This window comes from Rhea pennata, chromosome 1 (assembly GCF_028389875.1).
Source record: "Rhea pennata isolate bPtePen1 chromosome 1, bPtePen1.pri, whole genome shotgun sequence".
Taxonomy (NCBI): domain Eukaryota; kingdom Metazoa; phylum Chordata; class Aves; order Rheiformes; family Rheidae; genus Rhea; species Rhea pennata.
Genome location: NC_084663.1, coordinates 69,435,841 through 69,449,031, shown reverse-complemented (window position 1 = coordinate 69,449,031; position 13,191 = coordinate 69,435,841). Strand labels below are relative to the sequence as shown.

Genomic DNA, 13,191 nt, shown 5'->3' with positions numbered 1-13,191 from the left:
CACATGCACACATTATAGATGCACACCATTCATAGTCAATAATAAACAGGTTTACCTGACCAACTTAGCAAAGAAGCAGCATAGGAGAAGAGCAGTTTCCTTCAAGCATAAATATTGAAAGAAGAAAGAACAATCTATTGAAAAGGAGGGAAATGTAGACATAGAAGCAGTTGGCTGAAGGAAAAAGCAGAGATTAGTTTTACATAATCGAGAAGATGCAGCTTAGAAGGAGGAGAGAAAAATCTGGAGGCAAATCACGTTCTAGTTTTCAGTGGTTGTGATTAAATAGAGTTACCACAGTAACTGCTTTTGCTTTCATATACATTTCCATTTGGACTCTGATTACATCAAGCTCCTTGTAGCCACTAGTAAATACTGACTGCACAGATAATCATTTCAAATTTCAAGCTCCTCATTGGGACAAATAGGAGTGTGAATTAGAAAACATATGGCAGGCTGCACCTTTGATAAAGGGCAAGGGTACTGGTAGCAAGCATACCACACAAGGATATGAGAGGAAACTAGTCCTTCAGTAAAGCTCCATTAACACCATGAGTGATGCCTTGCCATTCCCCAATACAGACACCTTCGGCTTCAGTTCCTCATACTTTCCTTGCTCCACAATGTTTCTGCTCCTTCCCATATTCCCAGTTTATTACATCCGTATAGTTTTCTGGTCTGATTCCACTCAACAAAAGGAAAAGACTAAAGAGTCTTCATTAGAAGTGATATTTAGGCCCCTAAAGGTTTTAAGAATTTCATTTGTGCATTTTTTTTAAGGAAGATTTTTTAATGGGGCAAGGGCCAAAGCACAAGTGTTTCATTCAAAGTTTATGGAATTTATAATTCATAATTTCTACATTAATGGTATGATTTCAGAGGTGGTAAGAGACTGTCTCTCTCTGCTGGGTGACCACGGTCTTTCTGAAGCTCCCTTCAGCCTTAAGGTGAGAACTGTTCTGTCCTGCCTCCTTCTCTTTCAGTTACCCAGAGATTAGCAGTTACAGGAACTGAACTTCCAAGAAAGGACATGCAACTGGTTTTCTCCAAAAAAACATGAATTTGCAGTGGAAGCACCATTAGCACCACTGCCTCAGGAGAGACCCCTCACCCTACCAAAGAGACAACTATTGAAGGTTTACTTACAGAAGGCTTTGAGGCAGGTGATTTATTGGTGTCTGGGCTCTTGGTTAACCATTCATTGATACGACTGGAGACACCAACTTTCAGTCCAGCAGTTTCCTGCAAAATCATAAAATCTTATCAGAAGACTTTTAAAATATTCATTGCTATGTTTTCCATAGCTTGGATTTAAAAACAAAACAAACCTGAGTTTAATACAGACATCTTCACTGAGGCTATGGCTGACTAAGAGTCATCCTGTCTAGGCCGAAGATTTTTCCCTACAAACTACCTAGTGTTGCTACCTCTAGTTTTCAATGATGACAAATGTGGGCTGGCAAATAAAATCACATTTGCTATAGTGCTAACCTAGGAATAAACCTTGAACAGTCTTTGATGACTCCTGAACCTCAGCTGCTGTTTCTGTCATAATCCCAAACTCAAAGAAGAAAAGATCCTTAGCCTAAAAGAAGAAAAGATAGTTATTTTTTTATCTATATTTTTGTTTTGTTAAACTAAAATTTTGCAAAAAGGAATTTAATAGAGGAGTTAACTGGCATAAGACTTAAATTATTAAAATAAATCCTATAAAGATTGAAACAAATTGCTGCAACTTCTTTTGTATCTGTAAATAAGCTCCTTCAATCTATGGCTCAGTTTTTCAGCTATGATGAACACACATCAACTTGTAGAAAGGAAATGTTGACTTAAGAATTTAAGTAGAAAAGAGAGAATCTCACAAATGCTTGTCTGTGATTTACAAGACATTGGTAGCTCATCTGTTACAGTTTCATCTCCCTCTACCCCAAAAAGGATCTTTCCTAGCACAAAGTATTTCTTTGTATTCAGCTTGAACTAGCCAGCTATATTTGTCTAAGATATCTGATGTGACTCTCAGTACTTGCCTCATAACTAAGCCCTGTATGTACTCAATATTGCAGCCGCATCATTAGGTGGGTTTCTGAGGACCTCAGGATCCTTTGGGATATTCTTTGCCACTGACATAGAGAGGAGCAGCCAGGCTTACTCATGCGAACAAGAACTGAAGGGTCAGGTCCGAAACATAATCCTTTATAATCAGCATGTAAAATTAAATACATACCTTATTTGGTGTCCCTGGCCCAGAGGGTGATGAAAATACATTCCCTTTCTCCCACATGCTCTTGATGTTACGGACACCCTCGGCTGGCACAGGAAGGTCAGAGGCTGCTGGCTTATTTGGCTTTGTAGTCTTTGTGCCCTGCAAAAGAATTGAGGCTAGTTGGTGTTTGGTGGTAAAAGCTGGATATGCAGAATGCTTGGAACTGAGGCTGGGCTGGGGAATACACTGGAGGCACTTGGAGCTACTTCCAGCGATGATCATGCAGGAATGGAGAAGACAACCTAGCTCGAGAAGTGCCACTAAGAATCTTCCCCTTTTCGATTTGCAGTTGCTCCTGCATGCTCAACAGGCCAGTCTATGAGAACTGCAGTCACGCAGATTTTTGCATTGTTTACATTTCTAAATCTCGTGGTAACCACAGCTGTGCACTCAACTTCTTCAAGGCTTTGATTTGTCCTCTTCCAAATCACGTCCATCTTGCCTGTAAATATGTCTCTTCTAGGGACACAAATAAAGAAGGAAGAAAATCCTTATGTGAAGGTAGGAGAAAAAGGCTGATCTGTCACTCAGCATCAGGCTGTTCTGTCCGTTCCAGACAAGTTAACCTCATGGCTCCAGATTTTAGGGCTGTATTTCAGCAGCTACAGCCAATTTGTAATGATGCTTTTAACAGAACGGGTTTTTGGGGGAAGGGTGGAGCAGGAGAAGGGGTACCAATGCGTCTTTTCCAAAAACCCTGGGCCAAACTCTGTTCTTTCTTTTCGAAACTCTAGTATGTTTTCCACCCTTCCACCTTGAAGGGAAAGAGGAACCTGTATGAGTTGACGAAGTTAAAGAATCTGAGATTTTGTTTAGATATGCATCTGGATGTTGGTTTGAGGCTTTCCTCTGCATTTTGTTCTTGAAGTCTCATTAAAAATAATTGCAAAAAAAATCCCTGAAATTCTTGAATAGTAAAACGTGGGTCAATCAGAGAAGTCTCAGAAGTCATTAGTAACTTGAGTCAATGTGACCTGGAATTAACTTACCACAACCGCACTAGTGTATTGCTCAAGTCTACTGTCAATCTTTGAGACAACTGCTGTCGTGTGGGTGGGCTTCATACCACTGTAGGGAATGGAAAAGACAGAGAACAAAATTATTACTCTCTCCACACTTTGTAGATTCAATCAGAGCAACTATCTGGTTTTCTCTGTTTTTTTGTTTTTTTGTTTTTTTGGGTTTTTTTACCTTTTCTGAGCGGATTTGTTCAAAAATTCTGCTCGTTCCTCTATCTAGAAATAATAAAGAGGAAAAACAAGGACTGTAAATTTTCAGGTAATAAGTAATGCAAGGCCAGACTAAAACACCTTTTCAAATCTCAAGGTTAAAGTCAAATCTCAAGGTCAATCTGAAAGGAAGCATTCTAACAGAAATCACTGCAATCACACACAGGTTTCGTAGTTAGAATCTGGTTATTAAGCAGATTCACAAGGTGAAGCTATTCTTTACATTAATATGTTTGCATCCTGGATATTCTTCAGTGTTTCATTTGTAGCAAGAGAATAAATTCTCAGTACAGGAGGGAGAGAAAAGAGAAGATATTTATCTTACCCAAGAAGTTAATATTCACAAAATCTACCATGCCAAATTTACCTATACATCCCAAACAAGAGCAAGTATACATCTCTTGAGGCAGACAGGCAAATTTAATAAAGCTTTTCTGAGATAAGACAACAGACTAGGCCAGGTCTGGAGTTCAGCCATATACCCTGTCTCATGCACATTTTTGCAGGACATTGACAATTTAACCTGAACTCCAAAAAAGCAATTAAATTGTATTTTGCACATGTTCAGTAGGGTCATTGCATATCTACCAGCTGTTATTATACAAACTGATATCTTATTATTTTTATCATTGTCTTAGCATTATTATCTACTCTCTGTATAGGAAAATAATGTAATGTTTCCAGTTGAGGGGGGGGGGGGGAAGAAATGAGGCACTCATGAGACTTCCCCCAAATTCTTGGATAATTTGAAGACAAAAAGGGGCTACATCCTTGAACAAAGTCTCAAAACGTGTCATGATGGGGGGAGGAGGGTCTAATTGTATTGTGGGTCAGAAATACTTGAAACAATCAACTTAATGTGTTTTCTCCATTATATTGTTCCATATCGTGTCCCAGGTCTACAGTTTTGCTTAACAGCAAAAAATACACAAGGAGCTCCAGGAGACAGAAATGACAACTAATCAATCTGGTTGGGTTTGTGGGGATTCCCCAGTCTCAATACGGGCTGTTCATTTTCAAGCAACTTTAACAGTGACTGCTACAGCACTCACATCTTCAAAATAAGTGAATGACAGCCATTCCTTTAAATGGTTCTCCTCTGTGCCTATTAGCATCAAGGCTATCTAATACCAAATCCCACATCAAGCCCATCAAAGGGCATGGATGTTTTATTTTTCAAGTCCATACTAGCAAAATCTCGTGGAGCTCATTTCAGTGCAGAATTTGCCAAATAAGCTAATTGGAGAAACTCCAGTTAGCATCACATCCAGGTCAAAGGCACCACTGAAGCTCTAAAAAATATACAATTTAGAGAGTAATTCATGTTAACGGTTTTAGTTGCCAATATATGACCCCAAAATAGTCCTAAATTGAAAGATGGCCTTTGCTCTGATACACACTAATTGTTTCAATATACTGTCACAAGATGGCAGCAATATATCAGACAGAAGCTGAAGAACAATACACCCTTGCATGCACGCACACGGGGATACAGATATATTGCTCTTCCTCTCCCATCTTTAACACTTTGAAATTCAGTTTCAACCCAAAGGAAGTACAAAAAGCATTACCATAAAACAAGCAAGTAAATTATTTGGTTAAAATTGACTAAACAGATCTGTGATGTTAACTTAGAAAAGCCCACCTCTCCTCAACTGCTGGAGAAGGCCCCATGCACACTTTTTTCCAGTGAAAAAGTGCTCAGGTAAATGTTTTAACAACTGAATGTTTTAAGTTTAAGTTGAAAAAACTGAATGTTTTTTACAGTCAAATCTGTTCTGGACAAATACTGAATGGAGACTGGTGTATCCCACAACACTGATTTCTGGGTCATAGCCAGCAACGCTCATGAAGATGCACCCTACCAACATAAGTCAGGAATTTCTCTCGAGCTCTTTGAGCTCTGCATGAACATGTAATTCAGTGGGCAGCAGCAGTGGGATCCCAGCTGGTGGCACAGAAAAACCATGGCTCAATGCAATGACATTAATAGTTTGTCTACAGCATCTTCTAGTTCAGAGGAACTCAGATTGCACTCGAATTCTTAGAAAAAAGAATGATATTAGAAAGTGCTAAAGACTCTACTCCTTCCAGAGTTTTCCCATGTTCAGGAAAGGGAACAGCTGCCCTTACAGCCTGAATATTTCTACACAGCTGGAAAATCTGGCTAGCATAAGCAGTGGGATAAGAGGGGGGTACATGGGGGAAAGAAGGACTTGTATTCTTGCAGTTGTAAAAAGACATGGAAAGACATTTTATCTGTGGGAAATATGGGTTCTCTGAGCACTTGCTGTAGTATCAGGACTAAATCATACATTGCTTAGCACAGGAAGGCAGGGAAGCAAACTATGAAATAGGTTAAACAGGAGAGCAGAGTTAGGAGGCAACCCTTAAAGCAGAACATGGTCCTCTTCCTCCTTGAGGAGGCAGATACCTTACATGAATGGGCAATGCATTTTCTGCACATTTATTAGTATCTGTTCCAGAACTCTGCTCAGGGAGAGCATCTGCCTCAAAGCACTGCATGCAGGGAACAGAAAAATATGTTGAATACATTCAGAGCAAACACATCTGTTTCCACATGTGTAGTCAACATATAGGCCAAACACATTCAGACTGCACAGCAACAGCCAAAGGCTATTTATCCACTGCACATCAAACAAACTCCATGCAAAGAATTCAAAACAGTTGGCACATACAGTAAACAAAATTACAAAATAGATCTGTAAGAGAAATAGGGAAAGCAAGGTGGTTAGCACACAGTGCAAGGTATTTCTTCAGTTTGAGACCATGCACTAAAATAATCTTTTTACTGCATTCTCTTTAACAGTATCTTCCTAAATATGGAGCTATTGGAACTATGTTTTGTCAACATGGAATACTTCCCAGTGCCTATGACACAGAAATACATAGATACTCCAAAAAGTTCAAGTGCCAGTCTCTAGCTAAACTGTGAACAGAGAGAATGAACACAGGATCTCAAGGCAGCATCTGTCGCACTTAACATCTGTTGCTTAAAAATTAGGCATTTAATGTAAACTACACATTTTGATTTCCTCTAGAGTCAGCAGAGACACAGGGCTGCTCACCTCACTCCAGGAAAGGTAAGATCCCCTGCCCACTAATGGTGCCTTCTCTTTCTCTCCATTGACTACCAAAGAAGCTTAGCTTAGACATCTAGATGCTTAGATGGACACCTTACCTTTTTGCTAATAAAGTCAGATGAAATTAAATCTCTCTGCTTCAAAGAAGCTAATTCCTGCCTACAGAAACTAAGGCTGACACAGGTTGACAGCTGTGTGTCAAGTCATCAATAGCATCCAACATACCTACAAGATAACACACACCAGAGCCTCAGTCCTGTCCAACGCTTAGGAGTGCTCTGCCTGATTCACTGGAGTAGCCACTGACTGACATAAATCAAAAACATGCAGAGCCTCACATTTGATCAAAGACTTACTAAGCAAGGCCAGCACATACAGGTGGAATGTAATAAATTAAGCTAGAGGTTATACGAAGATATATTTTTACATTTATCCACATTCAATATTATACAAGGATGTTTGGTTCACTGATTCATGCAAGAAGTTGTTTCACCTATTAATAAAGGCTAAAGATACAGTTAAAGCATGGGAGTCAAACTGCATTTTTTTTTGCATCTATACCCAAAAACAGGAACATAACGGAGAAGGAGTGAGTTAACACATAATTTTATCCAATGATTTACGAAACAAGCACCATCTAAATACTGGTAACACCTGTTTTATACATATTTATTAAGTGATTCTTAGGATCTTTAAACTGTGTATTAGATGTTATGAAACAAAAAAGTATTTAAACTGCTATATAGAAAATTGTTTTCAGAAAAATGGGTCAAGGAGGAGAGGAAAGAGGAAATACATGCAGAAAAAAGAAATCCCTTCATTATAATTTTGCCTTGTATATGACATAGGTGGAATAACCTGGTAGACATCCATTTTGAGTGGTAGTTCCTGGGAGGAAAGTGCTTCTCATTAGTCTGAGTGCCTTAAATGCGGTTTTGCTCCATAAGCAGTTAGGCTTTTTCCTGCTGTTAGCAGCATCCATGCACAGTGGGCCCAATTTACTCCTGTGGATTAACTCACTTGGCAGACTAGAGTGTTGTCATGAGCATAAATGATGAGCGGAAAAAAACAAATGTCACAAATCCTGTTCTTGCCAATTTTATCTTCCGTCAGTCATAAGAATAGCTCATCTCCCAAAAATGGGATGGAATTTAATTCTTTCCACTCAGTGGTCCAGTTCCCAGTTACTGAGCAACAATGACATAGGTACAAACAGGTCTTTAAGAAAAAAAAAAAAAACTCAAGCTCTGAAAGGTCCTGTCTCCTGGTTCAGTACTCAGCATGACCTCATGAAGAGAAGCTGGCTGCCCCATAATCCCACATCACCCAGGAGAAGTCTACAGCAAGGGCAGAAGATATTCCAGCCTCTGGGTTCTCACTGTTGCTACTCCCCACACTCAGTCTTGGAGGACTTCCTCCCTCGATGCCTAACTGCTTTTGCATTTCTGCTCAAGTGTAGTGGTCTCATCCCCAAAAGAGACTTAGTGTTGAAGATACCATGTTCTCTCCTGATAAACCTGGAGAACAGTTGTACAGCTGCTTCCCAAAGAAAGCATCAGAAATGAACTTGCCTAGACAGGAAGATGAATAAAGACCATTCAGGAATCTGCATTCTTGTATTGCAGCACCATCTATGTGAACTAAGAGAGGGAGGGTGTGAGAGAAGCATGGAGGACCAGCAGAGTTTGTTCCAGAGACTCTTGCCTTTGTACTTACATGCACGCACACACTCACACACACACACACACAGAGGGCAAAGCAAGGAGCTGTTTGGTACTGCTGCCACGGCCCACAGGGACTCCATTAGCCCTAAGAAATTGCAGCTGCTTCTGCCCCAGGCTAGTGATGTATCTGGCCCATATTCATTTTGCTTTCCCCCTCCTCACGTCGTCAAAGAACAACCCAACCCCTGCATTCTCACTGGAAGGACTCCATGCTACATGGACTGCAAGCTCCACACTGCCACTCATAACTCTCTTCAAATTAACCTGCAAAAATTCCTGAATGCACCATGCCAGTCAACACTGTCTCTTCTTTCCTATTTGATTCATTTCAAATTCAGTTTCCTTGCTTCCAGGGCCAAGTGGAGCTCTGTTCCTACATTCCAGAACCCAGTTTTGCCTGTGACAGCAATCACGGTGCCCTCTGATGTGCTTCTGAAGCAGAGTGTCTCAGGTTTTAGGGAAATACCTTTATTTAATAATTAAATCAACAGGAGTTGTTCAACACTGGATAGCCTGTGATCTATCAGAAGTCAAGCTAGGTGACTGTGGTGGTTATTGCTAAATACAAAATGCATGTATATTATGTCTGTGTTATACACATGTATTTATAAACATGCTGTAATACATGAAGCAGAGCTGCATAACTTAGTGTCTAAATTCTCAGTTTGCATGTTATGCTAGTCCACTCCCTGTCTGGTGGATAAGCGCAGTATCTGTAAGATGGCAATATGCCCTATGCCTTTTCAGCTTACCTCTTTTCGTTCCTTTGCTCCTGTGGCCCACCTAGCACACCATATGCCCTACTCACCTCATCTAAATCACTCCCCATAGCTTATTTTTCTTCTCAGAAAGTTTATCATAATCAGAAAGAACATGGAAGGAGAAAAAATTCCTTGACAGACTGGTGAATACAGAACGTGCACATGTTTCAAACAGCCTTTTAATACTCTACCTCCCCTTTCTCATTATTAATTCCACTGCCCACCCACAATTGTGCATTTATGGCTTTTCATATGATTCGTGACACATCTAACCAGATGATATATCCATTGAGGGAGAAAATATGTGCCAAATGCTTTACAAGTCAAGAGATAACTTGGGCACTGTATAATAGCCTCTTGAGACCTCAACTATACATCAATCAGGTTAGGCTGACCTGAGCACTGTCCAAATGAAAGGTAAGAATAGATACTGTCTTCTAAAAACTGGAGTTTTACATCAAGTTTGACATCAAGTTATTAAAATAAGATTATTTTTGGCTTAGTTATGGACCACAGAAGGCCAAGAAACAGTTCAGGGTGTCAAGTTCAGAAGCATTACATATCTACTCTGGCCACCCACAGACATAAGGACTGAAATATTTAGAGTATCACTGTTTTTTCAGAGAGAAATAGAAAGAAAGAAAAAAAGTGTAAGAAGTTATATATATGGACTTTGGTAACAAACAACTTCTGCTTAACATGCCATAAAAAACAGCAGCAGTTGTCATCAGAAAAAGCAGGACCTTTGATGCTAAACAAAGTTTGGAAAATTCCAGCTCTCCTGGAAATAATACAAAAGAAAAAAAAAACACACAAAGGTGTAGCATCAGTCCAAAAGTTCTCTGAAAGATATTAACCTCCTGCCAGATTCACTGTTTTGTCCCACTCTCCCCCAAATTATGATCTGCATCTTAAGTACTTTCAATTATAATTTCCTTTCTTCTGAGTCATCTGTGAACTAAAGCTCCAGATGTATATCATAAAAGGCATCTTAATAAACAGAGAAAAGAAAAAGAAGCAGTCTCAAGAGGTCTGGGAAGAAACTGTACAATTAGCATCAGTTATCAATAAGGTCTTTTGCAACCAAAATGGCAAGACCAGGTTTATCTAACAGAGAGAATCATGCACCTTGGCAACCTTCATTTACAGCTGTATTTATTCCGTCCTCAAATTTGTAACTCAAATAGTCTGAGAAGTCAAAGTCAAGTTAAGTCAGAAGTATTTAGCCACCGCATTTGCTGGAATATGATCCAAAATACTCAAGGGCTGAAGCTGCACATCAGTTCAAAATAAAGGTCTGCAAGTATAAACATCATCTGACCAAAGGCACTTGGTAACTTATGCAGCGCCCTTTGTAACACCCAGGAGGTCTACTTCACGACCCAACTCCATCTACTACCTGATAACCTCCTGTCTGGTTCTTTTACCTTTCTAGTGTCCACTAAGGTGCCTTTCTTGACAGATATATTGGATTCCTAGCTGACTAATGATTCAAAGTGAGAAAAGCAAAACATAGTTGAAAATGATGAATAGAAGTCTGTAGTTTGACTTTGAACTGAGAAAGTGACTGGAATGAATACCAAAACAAAATTCCCAGTAATTTCAGCAGGGTCAGGATTTTTCTTACATACTACTAAAATGAGTTAGTAGTTAATGAGTTATCTGACCTTCAATGTAATACAGGCTACAGAAGACCACTTAGAAATTCCTGCAGCAAAGGTAGGTGGTTCTTTTTGTTTTTTAAGAAAATGCAGTCGAGCCTAGCAGTTCTAGATGTGATTTTTAGGAGGATTAGACATAAACTAGATCTCCCATATGGGGCAGGTTGAAATAATCTAGCAAGGAAAAAAGTAATTGTGCATGTCCAAGAAGAGAGAGAATACTTGTGATTCTTCCCTACTCCAGTCCACCAAACACTCCTATAATAACTAACATTGCAAATCAGTAAAGTAATATTGCTTTAAGTTTCCAGAATAATTTTCTCTTGCAAGTGAAGATCCCCTTTTGGACATTTTTGATCAAGAACAACAAGTAACTCTCAGCCTAGACAGTATTTTTAGAAAGAACTGCTGATTTTCAATCATCCCTGAGTATGAAGTCTTTCAGCTGAAGGTTTAGGCTAAGGCCTGTTTCAGAGCAATGTCCTGGGCCTGATTTCAAGTATTTCCTCACTGTTTGGGTGTTTAGTAGTTGGACTACAACCCTCACTATTTTGTAGGCACTATGTAGACATTAGTAGAGAGATTACCTTAAGAGATGAACCTTTAGGACTGAAACACTTAAATGGCTTCTTATCATCAGCAACGCCATCTTCTGGCATCTTTTGACGTTTTTCAGCAGCTTCAGCCCGTCTCCTCTCAATTTCTTCCTTCAGCCTCCTCTTCTCCTCCTAAAAAAAAAGTGTGAATGGTCATTTCTCCTTTCAGAAACTGCAACCACTACAAGGCTCTACAGTTCTGCAGACTTTCACCAAATTTTCCAAGAATGTTTTTTTATACTGGCCAGATGTTTCAGGGATCTAACTTAAATCTGGTAATGTATCAATGCTGCTCCATCACAGTATTAAATAAGAAAGTGGGGAAGACAGCTACTCTATGCTACCTTAATTTCTCCTCACAGTAAGGTCACTAGATTAACTGCATGTAGTGCCACCTAAAGAGAGAACAAAGCACGTCTATAAACATGTAGTTTCATTAAGGACTGGATTTCAGAAACTACATGTTACGTTTTCAGTGTTATATGCAGTTTAAAAATATTATTAAAGAATACTTTTAAACATCCTCCACATATTGATGGAAGTCTACATATTGATGGAAGCAGGTTTACAAGAGAACCAATCATTTTGCACAAATTCCCATTTGTTCAAACAGGTATACAACAAATCAGAAACGCCAATGGTCTCATTTTGCTTTTCAAAATCGCTTTTTTTGTACCCTAATGTACCATTTTTGTACTGTTCTTCTCTCCCCCTGCTCTGGGGATTGCTGTGCCAATAACATGTATATGGAAAAATCAGCAGATGCCCAAAGCAGTAAAGATGAAACGCTTACAGTTTTCCCTCCAAAGAGATAACAGGAGTTTTCACTTCCTTAGTTACCAGTCAAACTGGAAATCCTCAAAAGACAACCACTGTTAGTGCTGGTAAACTCAATCTCTTCTTGTATAGCAAGGTATTGTATAACCTCAGCTTCTACTGAGTTATCCTGTAAGGAGCTTGCTACATTAAAGCAACTGGCATTTAGCCGCTAAATGCTATTATTATTCATTCACCAAAATTACATTTGTTTTCCAAACAACTTAGATTCCTAAATGATGCACCAGAGATTTGAAAATCCTATTTATACAGTCCCCTTGCAGAAGAAGCACATGCAAACACATGTGCTTCAGTACTCAATATTTAAACAAACATGAATAACTTCCTAATGAGATCTAGCCCATCATTACTGTATAAAATATTAGCTTTCCAGTTCATCTGTAAAGGACAAATTTCTGTCATGCTCTTTGTAACTGAGGCTGCACAAGTCAAAAAGACATCTCAAAAAAATTAAGAGCTATGTGGCTACAAAATTGCACCAAAAATTTTGCACGCATCAAAAATAAGAAATTCCTTGCTCCCGCAGATGGAACCCTGCCTCATGAGGACCTTATTAGAGCCTTTCTCCCCCTCAGGCTAGAACTGCATTTTTGAATTTTTCTTTCTACCCTGGTAGATGAATGTTTTACCTCAGGTCCTCATTAGAGTATTCATATGATGTGGTCATTTGTTATCAAATATGCCTGCAGTTAAATCTGAAGGTCAGAAAAAATGGGGCAATTTTAATGCTAGGCAGTATATTTGAAATCAGGGTCCGCTGTGACACACCGCCTCCTGACATACAGTAAGAAACAGCCCTGCTTGCAAGAAGGCACAACCAAAGAGAGGCCCCAGATAAAGAATGCAACCTGGAGCAAAGTCCCAGGACGAGTTCCCCACGTAACCCTGCACAGTATCAGATCCAAGAATGAGAAGCACATTTTGGCCTGTGTGCTCTGGTTTGGTCTCGTCCTTCTTGTCACCCGGTGCTTCTTCATCTATAAGCAAGTCTCCCAGTGCCTAATTCTGCCCTTTTG

At 39.5% G+C, this 13,191-nt stretch overlaps 1 protein-coding gene across 13 annotated transcripts in view; it reads right to left on the bottom strand.

Annotated features, from left to right (window-relative positions):
- CALD1 (caldesmon 1) overlaps positions 1-13,191 on the bottom strand; it is a 197,220-nt gene that overhangs the window by 5,545 nt on the left and 178,484 nt on the right. For 12 of the 13 annotated variants that reach the window (XM_062591030.1, XM_062591054.1, XM_062591016.1 and 9 more), the window contains 5 exons: positions 11,330-11,470; positions 3,455-3,498; positions 3,253-3,331; positions 2,225-2,362; positions 1,147-1,242 (listed from right to left, as the gene is read on the bottom strand). In XM_062591030.1, coding sequence (XP_062447014.1) covers positions 1,147-1,242; positions 2,225-2,362; positions 3,253-3,331; positions 3,455-3,498; positions 11,330-11,470 — 498 coding nt within the window. Of the gene's footprint in view, positions 1-55; positions 175-1,146; positions 1,243-2,224; positions 2,363-3,252; positions 3,332-3,454; positions 3,499-11,329; positions 11,471-13,191 lie in introns of all 13 variants that reach the window. The other variant, XR_009960259.1, reaches the window with a different exon arrangement.